Raw genomic sequence first — 15057 nt, forward strand, 5'->3', positions numbered from 1 at the left:
GCAGACTGAAAATACTTGATCCTGGAACTGTAAATGTTTGGCAGTGTTCCCTAGCCACCATCTCCTCTTTCTCACCGAGGTGTTTCACAGCCACTTCTCTGTTCCTTTTTCTAAATCAACAAATGGCCATTTCCTTTGGCAGCATAGAATACTATGACTGCTCCCCTCCGCAACACTGGGGAAGATGAATTAAAACAGCAAGACTCAACAAAATAAGAATAAATGGAAAACTGCAGTTCAAAAGAAGTAAGAGATTAAAGATTTCTCACTGTCAAAACTCTGTGCCAGATCCTTGGTGCATTGCTTGTGCTCACTGTAGCTGCAAAGTATCAATCTGAGTTCATGATTCTGAAGGACCAGAATTGATTTTCCTCCATGGAAATTGCTCCTTCTTTTTTTTTGCTTTCACATTTATTTTAAAAGAAAAAGGTTACATCTGGGTGGCAGAAAGCAAGGTGAATGCTTGATATCAGTTCTCACCCACACAGAGAATAAATGAAACTCAGAAGAGCTACAAACGCTTTATATAGTCTAAAATTATATGGATACCCATTATCCTTTCATGTGCATTTTAAATACTGGCTCTATTGATGACATGATATTTTAATGGAGTTTATCATCCTTTTTGAGTCACAGAAACACTGAGAATGAGGCATAACAAGATAATGTTCACCTGTTGTTAGTCATAATATGAATCAAGCTCTCCATCATCACTGTCTCACTTATGCCTCATGATGGAATAACCTTAAAAACTTTTATTTAGAAATAATTCTGCAGAAACACACAAATAACATGCAATCTGATGCAGAGAGAGCTATAGTGGAGTACAGTTAATTAGCAATCCAGAAGTTACAATGATAAGGAGCCCTGTGATCTCCAAAGAAGATGTACATATCCTGATGCCTGTGTCCTGTATAGCAGCAAATCACCTCTCCCCACATTTTCCAAGCAGTGGCAGACTGTTAGAATTGGCGCAGACCAACACATATTATCTGTGTTTTAAAAACATGTAACTGTACAAGAGTCACGGTTTTGACTTAACATTTATTAGTGACATGCTACAATTAACAGCTGCCAATTTTTCTTTACAAAAACCAACACAAAGCTCAAAAAAACCCCCAAAACTTCAATATATTATCAAGTGGAGAATCGGGATTATTTTCTGTTATGTAAACTCTCCACCAGACTATTAACAAAAGGGCAAATTCTGTGACCTTCCTTGAAAAACTGCTATTTCCTAGAGACAAGAATACAGGCAGAGAGGCAGCAGACTTGTATGATATGTTATCGCCAGCAATATATTTGTGCTGATAGAAGTCAAAGCCAATCTTTGCCATCCTTACTCAAACCCTTTCCAACAGAGACGACAGAAAAAGGCTGCTATCCTATCACAAGTTGTTTTCCGACTAAATTTAGAAAAACAGTTTGCTCCTTAAACTGGGAAAGCTGCAGTTGCAGATTGAGGCAAAATAAACATAGAAGCTCGCAATATGATCTTATAGCTCTGGTTTTGAGAAGAAACACAGGTAGAAGAGCAAGACTGATCTCTAAGCTGTGCACTGAACATACCACAAATCTGTGTATGCAAAATACCAAAGTACTCCTGGTTTGCCTACTTGAGTGGGTATTTAATGAGTAAAACTACTGTGTTTTCCTTTCATATGATCTTTGATTAATCTCTCCGAGTTATATTTAGCCCTAGATTATAGAGCCCGCCTTTCACCTTGTTCAGTCAAAGTTGCACAACTACTGAAATTGTGTCCCAGCTGTTGGTGGCTCCAAGAACTTCAGGTTTTTGCTTTGTGCCACTGATGCACACCTCTGATTCAAACATTGCTTTAAAAATACAACGGTAAGACAAGCACCAGCACTGAAAATGCACTTATGTACGGCTTGTCAAATCCTCCAGACAACCATTGGGTATTTTCAACATGCCATATAACACCCTATGCATCTTACAAACGTCACCCAAGATCCCAACACAAAGCCAATATCTTAAATAAAAGTCCTAGACAAAGGTATGAGAACAAAAACATGGGGAACTTTAAGTAGGTTTTAAAAGTCTCAGAACAAAAGGATAGAAGAAACATCTGTTAAATCCCTTTATTTAGTAATACCTTGCACTTGTAAATTATTTGGCGGGACAAACCAAATTAATACCAAATACTTCTTTTTGTTATTTGAAATACACTTACTGGACAGTCTCAGAAAACCACAAACAAAGTTATGTAAATATAAACATATTATTTATTTTAATGATTACTTCCTAGTGCAAATCTAAATGAAGCTCTTGTGCATGCACCTCACAAAGTATTAACATTTGTGGTATGTCCAGTGTACAGTCTAGAGATCTGGTCTTGTTTTTACTTACATGTATAAAGTAGGCTTTTTTATTATTACTTTAAATGTAAGGTGAATGTATTTCAAATCATACCAAGCAAAACAATAGGAGGAAAACGAACCATGTTGGGCTGTGGTGGGAAATCACAACTATCAAGTTTTCCATTAGAACAAATCAATAACGTGATATCCCCATATTTACCTGACTGCCTATTATTATCAACATTTCATCCACACACTAACCAAGAACCCACAAAAGGAACAGTATTAACCTACTAACGCAAACAAAATGACTATTTTCCTATGCCTAATCAAATTCTTATTAAAGAAAGCAAATTGCTTAAAAATAGAGGACGGCTAATCCTCTATCAGTAAAACAGATTACTGATAAAAGTACAGTTCAACAAAAGTACTTTTATTAATAACAAAGTAATACCGAAACACAGTATCCTAAACCATTCAAAATTCAACTATTTGTATAAGCCATACGACTATAAAGAGAGCAGTATAAAAAGAACAGCAGATAAATATGATCTGCTCTGAAAATAAGCTACTCCACCATGCAGCAATTGATTTTTGCATGGTTTTAACACAATTTTTCATATCAAAATTAGACAGTTAATCAATATTGAGGTGTTTAAATATGTCCTGAACCTACAAATCTTTATATAATTCAGTGAATTTAAATATAGGAGTTGTCCCATTGGGACAGAAAGGATGATTCATTCAGCTCAGGTTGTTTCCATGCATGGGTTCTTTGGGAAAAAGAAAAAAAGAAAAAATCAAAACATAAAACCCACACAACTAATACTTTATTAATTTACATATCTAAAACTATGTAGTTTGTAGATCCCTATCTAATTTCTCTCATATTAACTGCTAATAGAATAAACTATATCTACTCTGAGTCCTAAACACAGAAGAGTTTCTTTTGAAACATTTTCTGAAGGAAACCAAGTGAAGAGATGAAGACAACTCAATTCAAGTGACCAAAGACATCTGCATTTAGTCTTCATTTCCAACAAATCCTTCCATACTGGCAATTTTACATACTTGCAACCTTTTATTAGGTTGCCCAGTTGATCAGAACTGTCGAGAATATTAAATATAGAGAAAAAAACATCTAAGTAAATGTGCCTGTTCAAGAAATATTCCATTTTAACATAATGATTTTACATAATCATCAATTAGATGCTTTGCAAGGCAGATGAGGAAAGTGAGGAGATGCCCATGCTATTGCCCCTGCAGCTCGCATCTTGGACAGCAGCAGATAAGGTCAGGTCAACAATAACAAAAAAATAATAATCTTTAAAAAGCAGAAGACAAAGAGATCCCACACTCCAGAGGGTGCCAGTCCAAATCCTGGCACTTCATCCCAACACATTTTAACTTCGCTATGTCACAACCCACTATTTTCTATAAGATACAGTCTTAGTTATCACGAGCTTTTAACCAGGAATGATAATAAATGGTCGTAGTGACCTAGGCAGTAAGAAGGGCTATAACTTTACAACAGCAAAAATAAAACATTGAATTGATAAGTTTCTCCCATGAAACGCCCAGGGCCTGCCTAATATAACGTCATCTAAGCAAGCGAAAGATGCCCACACTGAATCAGTCTCCAATGAGCATGAGCAAAGCTGAGATACAAGTGCCGGGCAAAAAAAAAATAGACTTCTATCCATGATTTTTTAATATTTTTTTTGTTTAATCAAGCTTAAAGGGATATTAAGGGTCACTTTCAACTTGCAGTTTTTGAGAACAGCCTGTTTCTCTTTTCCCTCTTCATACCTATCCTGGGCTTTTCTACAGAAGTGGGGTTGCTGGGCAAACTGGCCCTGCAGGAGTACACAGAGAACACTGATGCCAACAGCTGGCACATGAACTATACAAACAAACCGAAAACTGGATGACGTGTTTGTTTAAAACATTTTTCATTTTCAAGAGTAAACTAACATTGTCTAGTTTTAGTAGCACACACACACCTTTTCCAACAGAACTGGGTCTGCAGCACTGCTCAATCATCTCTCCAGTACTCTGCTTATAAACCTCAGTTATTTTTAATGTGATGGAAACACTATTTTCAGCCTGTCTGCCCATTACCATGAAGTGTCTGAAAAAGTTCATGAAAACATCTGTTTGGATACCCGAGGTAACTGTGGCAGAAGCAGCTGTCTGTCCTTTTGGTTTTGCTAGTTCTGCAGCCCCATAACACCTGTATTTTTCAATATTTTGTTCCAGGTACAGAGAGAATACATTCAAAACAGAATTTGGATTAGTCTGACAGGTGCTAACATGCAGTGGAAAGGATACGAAACAGAAATCTTGTTATGAAAATAAATAATGAATAACACAGCAGCAAGCATGATCTCATCAAAGTCTTCATCTGAGCGGAGCACAGTGGCAAAGACCAGAAGGCTCTTGTGTGACATTGTTATCTAAAGTCCTGATTAGATTTTCACCTCAGAGTTCTCAATTTTGGTAGCAATCATCGCAAAGATACTATGGTGACTGGCACTCTATAAATACATCACACAGACAGGTAACAGTATAGAAGACGGCGATGAGATAAGAGTTTGAAGCATTTGAAAATTCAACCCTGCCATTAGGTCTGTGTAGCAGCACTCAATTTTACAGCAGCAGAAATGTGATTACAGATAAAAAGGTAAGATTAGTGCTGTACAAATTCTTCTCCTCTTAAATTAGATTATCATCATCTGATAGCATTAGTTAGCTTTTTAGGGAGTGTCAGAATTCAACAAATACATAAGCATGTATTAACGGTAAATTTAATAAAAGCCTGCAGCACAACCCAAAGGTCGCAGTTGGACTGGCCCTGCATTTCGAGACTCCGCACAAAACTGCAACAAATGACTCACACAACTCACAGCCGACGCAAGCTACTCTCATCCCAACTATCTGCCAAAGACTATAAGCTGTTATTTCCTGTGTTTCTATTTTAGATCCTATTAGAAATTCATAATAATTCATTATAGGGTTAGGCTGGACTCAGTACCTCTGCACGCAGCACCATGTTGGATGCAGGCGATGCTGTAGAAATGAGTCTCTTGTCATCCCTGTGGATTTAGTCCATATTTTGTCCCTCTAGAGCCAGATGTGTGAGTGGGTGTCCATGCCCATGGCATGCACACATCATAGTTGTAATTGCTACAAATTATTGCTTTGTTTAAAACACACCCACTAGTCATTTCCACTCATAGTACCAGAGGTTACATCAAAGCATCAAATTCCAACTCTTCATATATAACCGTATATTATTACAAGTATCTTGCTAATACAATTGTTACCCATTGTAACAACAGTATCTTAAAAATATTTTTAAAAGTCGACTTCTACTAAGTATACTTTGTGTATCACCAACTCTTCTTTATGTCTTGATAGCATATGGTGCATTCAGTATAGGAGATGCATTATCTGAGCAACAGAAAAATTGTAAACTGCACAACTCCATTAGCATCAGCATCATATGAGCTCATTCTGAGCAACACAGACTCTTGCACAGGTCCTGCCTTTGACATACAGGGGTTTCCTCTTTAAGTACATCACAAAACCTGGGGGATGATTGGCCCTGAAAAACACCACAATGCAAGCCATGCAGACAATATAAATTATAATTTGTCTTCTTGTGGCGTGGACATACTCATCTGATCACTGCACTTCTTCTTTCAAGCACTGGGAATCATATGTCCAACATTTTTAGGGCTGGATTGAACAGCCAAGTATTTGGGGAATTTTTTTGCTCCCCAGCAGCAGTAACCTGCATAGTCCTGAGGTTTTGAGATACCAGAGAATAGGGAGGTATGTTCTGGGAAAGAAGTGATCCAGCACACTTGCCACATAGGCCAGAAAACCAATGGGAAATGCTGAGGATAACATGGCATTTACTGAGTTGATATTGCAACAGAAAGATCCCAATCCCTTCCTTAAGTTGCCTCCAGCAAGACCCCTATTTGTATCTCTGCTTACTCATCTCTGCTCTCTACTCTGTGGGAGTCCTTGGTGCCTCCTGGCACTGTCCCATCACCTGGGGCCACCTCGGTCACGGTCGGACTGCAGGTGACCACAGCAAACATCAGCTTCCAGGCACCATGGACTCACCAGAGCAGAGCCCCCATGTAAACCTGCATCTATGCAGATATACAGGGCAGATGAGGAGTGAGCATAGAGCTTCCCACCTTCACAGCACACATGTACCCATTGTCTCTCACCATCTGCCAGACGAAAGAAAACCCTATGCATATACAGCCACGCTACATTTGCAAGAGTAATTTTCAATCGTTTGCATAACTGTAATCCATTTTTTCCCAACAACATACACTAATAGGTATGACTTATAGCCCCAGTCCAGCATGCTGCTAAACTACTGCTGTCTTTGCTTTACCTCTGGAAGAACAAGATAACCTTCCTGAGCTTCCTTTGTAAAATGCAAAATACTTCAGCCAAAACCATCAAGCTCTGACATTCACATATGTATGCTAGTGCCTAAATTAAGGTATGGATGTTTGAAATTTGTATCCTTCAAGGACAATCTGTGCAGAAGAGATAAACATTATAAAATGTAGCCAGCTAAGTAATGAAGTAAGGATTCTGGAATTTAATATAATGATAACTCAAGCACTGAGCTGTACGTGTTTAGGTTTGGGGGCTTTCTTTTCCCTTTTCCAAATTGCTTTGTAAGAATTTTGGTTCCTTTAATAAAAAAGGTATCTGCTAAGAAGAACAGTAATTGCCTAAATATTTTGAATACAAGACATATAATTTACTCAATAAGTGAAAAAGTTTGTTTAGAAAACCTACTCAAGTACAGCAAACGTCCAAAATCATTCTCTATCTGCAGAACCATAAAAGGGCTCAAAACAGAAGCAGAATGTTTTACAACAGCTGGTCTCTTTCAAATTTCTGTAATTTTTATAGCTATTTTTTGGTTAATATTTTACAGTACATCACAGCAGGATTCTTCTAGAAATGGGCAGACCATGATTCCACTGGTGCGGCTTCACGGAGCAGAGGTGGGTTGCTGTTAACCCAAACCACCAGCAGCCACACATGCAGGGTCAAGTCATGTACTCTCACACCAGCCCTGAAAACTTATCAAATATGGTCCCCATCCAGCAAAGCACTTAAGCACATGCTTTACTTTAAACATGTAAGTAATCCTATTAGACTAAATGAGATTCAGCATAAACCACTGGGCTGAATCTCAGAATACCTTGGTTGTGGCCCTGATTATGTCAGTGACCGACCGTGTAACCTTGGACAAATCACCACATTTCTGTGTCTTTATTTCCTCTTTTGCCCTTTACGCATGTTGACCATGTTGCACACCTCAACAAAAAATAATCCCCATTTGGAATCTTCTAGAAACTGCTCTGCTACAAATAATGCCAGGGATGCTTTTGTACTTCAGTCCCTTTCCAAACACCTGTCATATACTCAAAACTAACGTCACCCAAAAAAACCCCAAGATAACATCCCTTATCCTCAAGTCTACTTATGCGGTGCTGACAATCAGTTTCAAAAGCACGGTGTTGCTCTTAAAAAGCAGCTGTGGAGAGGCAATCCAGCTGGAGGGTACCTGTGGGTGTCCCCTGCCCATGGGGACACGCAAGACCCCGAGTCCTGCCCGGGGGTTTGGGGATGCTCTGCCACGTTTCTGCCAATGCTGCACCCACAAAAGGGAAAAACTGCGCAGTCCTGGGTAAAGGTGTTTAAAGCATCCAGGTGGCAGCCAGTCTTGTCTCGCAGGGTGCAATGCACTTACACAAAAAGGATTTCTGTTCAAAATATTTAGACACTGCAATACAAGATCGTTTTCTCCAGGTAGGCCATATGCCATCGACTCTACGTCTTAATGATCCTGAGAATATCTTCACGTAAATAATCCTGCTTTTGCACGTATGTACAACCACGCAATGTGTTTACTCTTGCCATCGCAGCTCCTGCTTCCTGGCAGTTGTCACAGGCAATGTCACTGTCACAAGGAGAATACGGATTCAGCTCCTAACAATGAGGCAGGCACGGATGAGTGGGCAAGATACTCAAATGAGTTTCAGAAAGACTTGAGGTGAAATACTGTCCCCAGTGAAATCAATAACAGTTCTCCCATTTACTTCAGCAGAGTAAATATTTCAACTCTTTTTTTCTGTGCCTCCTGGTCATCTCAGTGCCTAACAGAGTAATCATTTACTTTCCTTAGGAACACAGGGAAAAGGACAGAATGGATGGAAAGCGAAGAAAGATTTCAAGATAAATCTGCTCTTTTTTTCAGAATAATTAAAAAACCCCAACCAAACAAAACCCCACCAAAATAACTTACAATGATTCCTATCGTTACAGACTATAAACAATGCAGAAAATGAGATTACATTAACACAGTTAAGATCCTCCTTTCTAGGAACTCATTCACAAATTCCTCTCCTGTCCTTGAAACACCTGTACATCGCGTTGCTGCTTTCCCAGCTGAGCCAAAGGAGAGCTCACAGCAACACAGCCTGGCACGTGTCAGCCTGCTCCGTATCGGCTCTTTCGCATACAAAGATACCTCTTATAAGACACATGCAGCGTAAGCTGTACTCTCTTAATTAAAATATTTTCTGCTGCAGATTGGAAGCCCGGCCTACAAGTTACTTGCCAAAATTATGCTCAGAAGCACAGCAACCGAAATGCGTTTTTGAATAGGTCAAAAGTTAGTTACTTTGGACTTTTTCTGAATGTGTGCTCTGTTCTCATTGTACGATGAAGGAAAATACAGTCAAAAGGTTATATATAACTGTGCACTTGCAGCAGCTTAATGGACACAATAAACTACTGTTTTTCGAAAGCCATTCAAGAGCTTGGACTTAAAAATATATAAATAAATAAATAAGAACCTGTACAGTAACCTGTAACAGAACCTGAAAAAATGCACACCACGCAATAAAGTTACTGAATAAGTGAAATTTACAGTAAGCATGCTGTCTGTCAGCAAGCGTTGGAGTTTCCAAAATTAGTTGGCATATCAGACAGCAGCGAACATTACGCACTTTAGCGCTCCTCAAGTCCTTAGCAGCGTTCAAAGTTCAGGTTGACGTTTCATCTTTAATTCATGCTCCCGTGTCTTTCTCTATTAACTCCTAACAAAGCGGCAGGCTGAGAGCCCGGCGCAGGGAGCATGCGCGGGACAGGGGCTGTGCGCGATCCAGGGAACCAGCGCTGCTCCGCATCTCCAGCCAAAGTCCATCGCTGCCTCTCGACAAGGAGGCAGCCACCGCATCGGCACTGGCAGACTTGAACATCACAGCAGCTGAGATGGAGATTATCGTAAAGCACAACAGAAAAATACGCTCGGGAGATCTACTTAGGAGGAATTTCTCCAGGAGAAACTTTTCTTCAGCTACTGAACCTCCTTACTTAAGCCCATACTATTTCTCCCTCTTTGTATTCCATCAAACTTTATCTACTCATTTGGAAAGGATTCTAAAAATAGCACAGGTTTTAATGTAAGTTTAGACTTTGTGCAGCACCCTTCTTTTCCCCAGCATCTCATACAGTGCCTCACAAAAGGCCCCAGAGGTTGGACAAACATAGCACCAGGAAAAACACAGTGTGAAAGGGATCTTTATGTGCATGTGTGAGGGCCCAGTGCTAATAGCTCAATGTGCTATTGACACATCACAGTGCAAACAGCTAAGTCTTTTTCAAAATAGCATGAGTCACAGTGTCATTCTTAACTTTGCCTTTCCCAGATTTTGGTAATTTGTGAAACAAATCATCCCTGTATTATTAAAACATATTTTTTGTAAATGAAGGTAGCGACTGGGAAATTACTATTGCTTCTAACTGTAACGTTTACCCCGTAAACTACACATGCCGCAGAGAACGTGTGAATAGATGGAAGTGATACTGCAACTTCTCTGACAATCCTTGTCAAACCAAAACGGCTGTTATCTTCCCGTGCTAGCAGCTGATGTACTTTTAGATAACCCTCCTGTTTGGTACAGCCCTTCAGAGTTAGAGACTGGCCGTAACAGAGCCGGAATCATCCGAAAGAGCAGAGCGGAGGGATGCGCCGCGTCCCCTCCCTCGCAGGGACGCCCGAGCTCCATCAGGGCTCTGCCCGACCCGCCGGGGCGGCAGCAGCCGCCCCAGCCCGGGGAAGAAGTTCCGCAGGTCCCGGCCCGAGCCGCGCAGGGTGCGCGCTGCGCAAAGCGCCTTTTGTTCCCGGGCCGCGGGGAGAGGGAATCGCACCCCGAAGTTACTCGCGGGTCTGTTGGGGTTTCGTACCGAGCGGCGGGCCGAGGCTGCGGCCTGGCGGGCGGGTCCCCCCGGGGCGAGCCCCGGCAGCAGGACGGAGGCGACGCGGAGCCCCCGGCCCGGCCGTTCCGCTGCTCCCGGCCCCGCGGGCGCTCGCCGCCTCCTGCTCCCCGGGGACGGGCGTCCCTCGGGCATCCCCCAGCCCCGAGCCTCCCCGCCCCGACGGAGCCCAAAGTCCGGCTCTCGGGGAGCCGGTCCCGGCAGCAGCACGAGGAATCAACACACGCGGGAATAATCACCTTGTTGTAGTTGTAGTAACCCAAACACTGGGCAAAGTCCAGGTTGGAGGGGTCTCCGGGAAGCGAGCTGCCCGCCGCAGCCGGGTAAAATCTTACATCCATGCCGGTGCTTTGGTCCAAGAAGTGCACTTGGAGAGACGGCCAGGAGGTTTAATAGATCCACCTTCAGGTGCCTTCCCCGGGGCTGGGGCGCGGGCAAACCGCCGAGGGAGCGGAGCTGCGGGGCGCTGAGCCTTCCCGGGTAGCCGGGACGAAGGAGGGCCGGGAGGCAGCGGGGGACAGCGAGAAAAGAGGCGGCGGAAAAGTGCAGGTAAACAAGGAGGAGAGGAAAGGAGAGGAGAGGTGGGCGGCGGAGCCCAGGTGGGTGCCCGTCCGCCTCGGCGGGAGGAGGGGAGGGTAGGAGGGAGGGCAGGAGCGAGGGAGGGAGGGCTGTTGTTTTTTAAAAGCTCAGTGCCAAGCCACGGGCTTTGCCTCCGCATTCAGGAGCAGCTGCTGTACACAAAGGAGCCACGCGCCCGGCGCGGACGGACGGACCGAGCGCCGCAGCCTTGCCCGACAAAGGCGGGGAGGGGTGGGGGGAACCGTCACCGCCGCCCGCCCGCGGGGCCGGGGGGAGCGGGCCCGGCGCTGTCACACCGCCCCGCGGCTGCCGGCGAGGGGGCGGCTGCCCCGCAGCTGGTGCAACAGGGCCGAGTGCCGAAAGAGCCGGCGCCGCGCTGGCAGCGCTCCCCGGGAGGAGCGGTCGGGCCCGCGCCCCTCCCCGCCCCGCCCGCCGCCCGCCCGCTGCCGCCCCCGCTGGCCGGGCCGGGAGCTGGTCCTGCCATGGGCGTCCTCCTTCCCGAAGGGTTCCAGGTGAGTAACTTGCAGCGGTCTTTTGGCTTTGGTCACGCACTCTAGTGATGGGCGCCGCTGCCGTGCTGCGGGAGGTTGGGGGCAGGAGAAAGGAGATTTTTCTAACGTACTATCAAAAGCGGGACTTGAAAACGCAGTAGCTTGCCTCCCCCTCCAAAACCTTCTTAAACTCTCAAAGTGACCGACGGCTGATTCAAAACAATCTGCTAACAATCCACATTTGTTTAGTCATAGGTGCTGCACAGCTGGATCTGCTACTCTACGACATGGAGCTTTCCTGACCCAAAACCTTGCTCCAGAACTTTTGGAGCAAACGCCAAAGTAGTACAAAGGCCATTTAACCTCATGACTGGTGCCCTGCAGACAAGGCAAGAAGGACAAAAATGTGCCCTTGACTCAAGGCCTCTATGGCAGGGAGAGAATTGCCCCTCAGGTCTCGGGCTGAGTCCTGTGCAGTTATAACACAACTGGAAATACACCCCAGACTGTCTACAACTTCATTTGATAGCAAGATAGCAATGCCAACACAAGTATACAAGATTTAACTGTACAAGAGCAGCAAGACCTCTCTCTGCTGTGGGTGCTGAAGACAGATCTGGGCCTGTGCTGCAGTCCCGCTCTGACTGAAGCCTAAATCCTCGGGAGCTTACTGCCCCACACGCATGTCCAGGCATGATTTTGCACTCTCTACATAGGGTGGGAGCAAACCCTGAGACAGTCAATAGCTACAACATGTAGAAAGCGAACATCTTCCCAACTCCATTCACAAAAATCCTGTTTTCAATATTCATGGTGGCACAAGTAACTTCTGCTGGCACAGGAGACACCAGATCACCCTTATTCCGGATATTGATCCTGAGGTGTCGAAGTCTGAAGCAAAGCAGGATCTCTAAAGTGACCTTTTCCACTAACAACAGAATTGAACATAGCACAGATATACATTGGTATCTTCATCAAGTATTTAGAATTTAACTTTCTAGAAAAATGTATATGAACTGATAAATGCCTCAGTAGAAAACAAGCGTATTATATAAAACACCTAATCCAATTTCATATTAATTTTGTCAACCGTTCTTAACCAAAGGGAAAAAACCTGCAAAATCTGCTCTGTTGCTAGAAGGGAAATGGTTGAGGGACAGGCAGCGCAGAGTGTTCACACAGGCACACCCCATACCTGTGGCAAAAATTCTTTATGCTCCTCAGAGAAACAAATCGTTCAGAAATAAAAAGACATTGAATCTGTTTCAGAATGCAACGTAGCATTAGAGCAGTGACGGAAAACCGGTGGCATGTAGGCACAGCAAATTAATTTAAACTGAAGTTAATAAAGTAATACCTGCTTTGTTTTATTCTCTGGGTGACAGACATTGCTGTAAACCCCACATGTTACAATGGGCAGATTCTCAGGTACACAAACATTGGCACCAAGTTCTGAGGTGCTCTGGTATATAAACATGGGTATTTCCAGATTACCTCGCTCCGGTTCCCTACACTTCGGTCAAAATATGAAGGCAAATTCCTATTGAATTCAGAGCAAAATTGCTTCAGTGAGGAATGACCACCAAACGACCCCAAGTTTAGGATTTGTCATGTTGCAAGGAGCCTCTGAAAGGCTACAAAACACCTTGGGTGCTGCGGGATTCCTGGGTGGGTGGCGAGGGGTGGGAATGGGTGCTGGGGTGAGCAGAGGTCTTGAGTTTGGAAGATAAGCAAATAATGGTGATGTAAATAATGATATTAAGTATTCTGATGGAATGTACCGTTTTCAACAAAGTTTATTGCGAAAATAAAAGAATGAGCTCAATAGGAAACCCCTAAAATATGCTATCTTGACATCACTGGTGCAGGAAGTTAGTATAAAATTGAAATACAGTCAGAATTTAAAAAAATTAAATTCCAGCTATGCAAAACACTTATCCCCAAAATATTATTTGATGAACAGCTTTGAAATACTGCCTATTTATACAATTACAAAACTAAAATATTGAAATTTCGTGATATTTCCAACCAAAATATTTCCAGTTCTGACTGTAATCTAGTTTGGGCACCTCTACTGAGTGTCCAAATTAGGTCTTTTGCAGACCTAATAAGACTGCAGTGAAATTAACGAGTGATTTAAAGAAAAACAGAAGAGAAACTGGGATATATATGCTAACTTGTTTATCTTTCTAAACAAAATATTGGGTTTTATGTGATATTGTGCCAGAGAGAATTTTTCAAACAAATTAGTCAAGTGTTTGTTTTCCTTTCTCAACACCTCTCCAATGTAGTTTATTGAATGAGTAAACTTGAGTAATCTCTGCTACACATTAAATCTATATACTTGACATCAAGTCTGTTTATTAGTAACAATGCATTCATCTCATGAGTACATTAAAGATGGAATTTGAGCCAAAGAATTTATATCTTTCTGTACATATCACTTGAAAGGAATCCAACAAATTCTTCTCTCAAGCTATTCTCTTTAACGTCCTTCAGTAAAACTATGGGTTTGCAATTCTACTTGTAATTTTTTTTCTTTCAGAGCAGTTGGAAGTATGAAGTATTTGCAATTTTGGAGTATTTCCTTCTTTTCTGCCGGTTTAATAAAAATAAGCATCTACTTACAGTCAGTGGAGTACTCCAGCAGTTTCCCTAGTCCTGGGTAACTTTGATTTCGAATAAACTTTTTGAAAAGCACTGTTGCATAAAGATTTGAATGTATGCCTACTGATGCCAACAATTATGATTCAGTAACACACAAACTGTGACTTTGTTCCATCTTCAGCTATACTTTCTTCTGACTCATCATCACAATTCAATTTTAAAAGCCATTAAGAACAACTCAAACTGCTTTTCTGATGTAAGAGCAGAAATTGTCTTGGAGTGAATCAGTCATATACAAACTCAAAGCCATGGATGCACAAATCCTCACTGCTGCTGAAAGCCTTTCAGCTTGCATGTACTAATGTCCAGGCCCAGCTGATTCCCACACAAGCCTGGCAAGTCCTTTTCTTTGCACCAGGACATAGCAAGTATATGTGTTTCATAGTTATGGCTTATTTGCTTTGTATTTAGCTGGGACCTACAGCCCCTGCAAACTGCTTTACAAACCCTTTGTCAGTCTCTTGGTCTGTAACAGGGACACAATACCAGTAACATTTTCTTTCTTTTTACTGTACAGAAGTCAAAGGCACTGAGGGGATATTTACTCCAAACAAATAGCAGAGGCAAGAAGAAACCTCAGAGAGAAGAGCGGACACACCAGCTCCCCAACATCCAAATGCTGAGATGGCCAGCCAAATCCCCCACAAGTTCTGCAGCTCCACCAGCC

General features: G+C 42.7%; 1 protein-coding gene across 1 annotated transcript in view; it reads right to left on the minus strand.

Annotated features, from left to right (window-relative positions):
* Positions 1-10994, minus strand: part of TOX3 (TOX high mobility group box family member 3) — a gene marked incomplete at both ends in the record, with an annotated part of 70504 nt that extends 59510 nt beyond the window's left edge. The window contains one exon of the mRNA XM_080352274.1: positions 10893-10994. Coding sequence (XP_080208400.1) covers positions 10893-10994 — 102 coding nt within the window. The remainder of the gene's footprint in view (positions 1-10892) is intronic.
* Between the last annotated feature and the right edge of the window lie 4063 nt (positions 10995-15057).

The sequence above is a fragment of the Nesoenas mayeri genome (genome assembly GCF_963082525.1).
Source record: "Nesoenas mayeri genome assembly, chromosome: 12".
NCBI lineage: Eukaryota > Metazoa > Chordata > Aves > Columbiformes > Columbidae > Nesoenas > Nesoenas mayeri.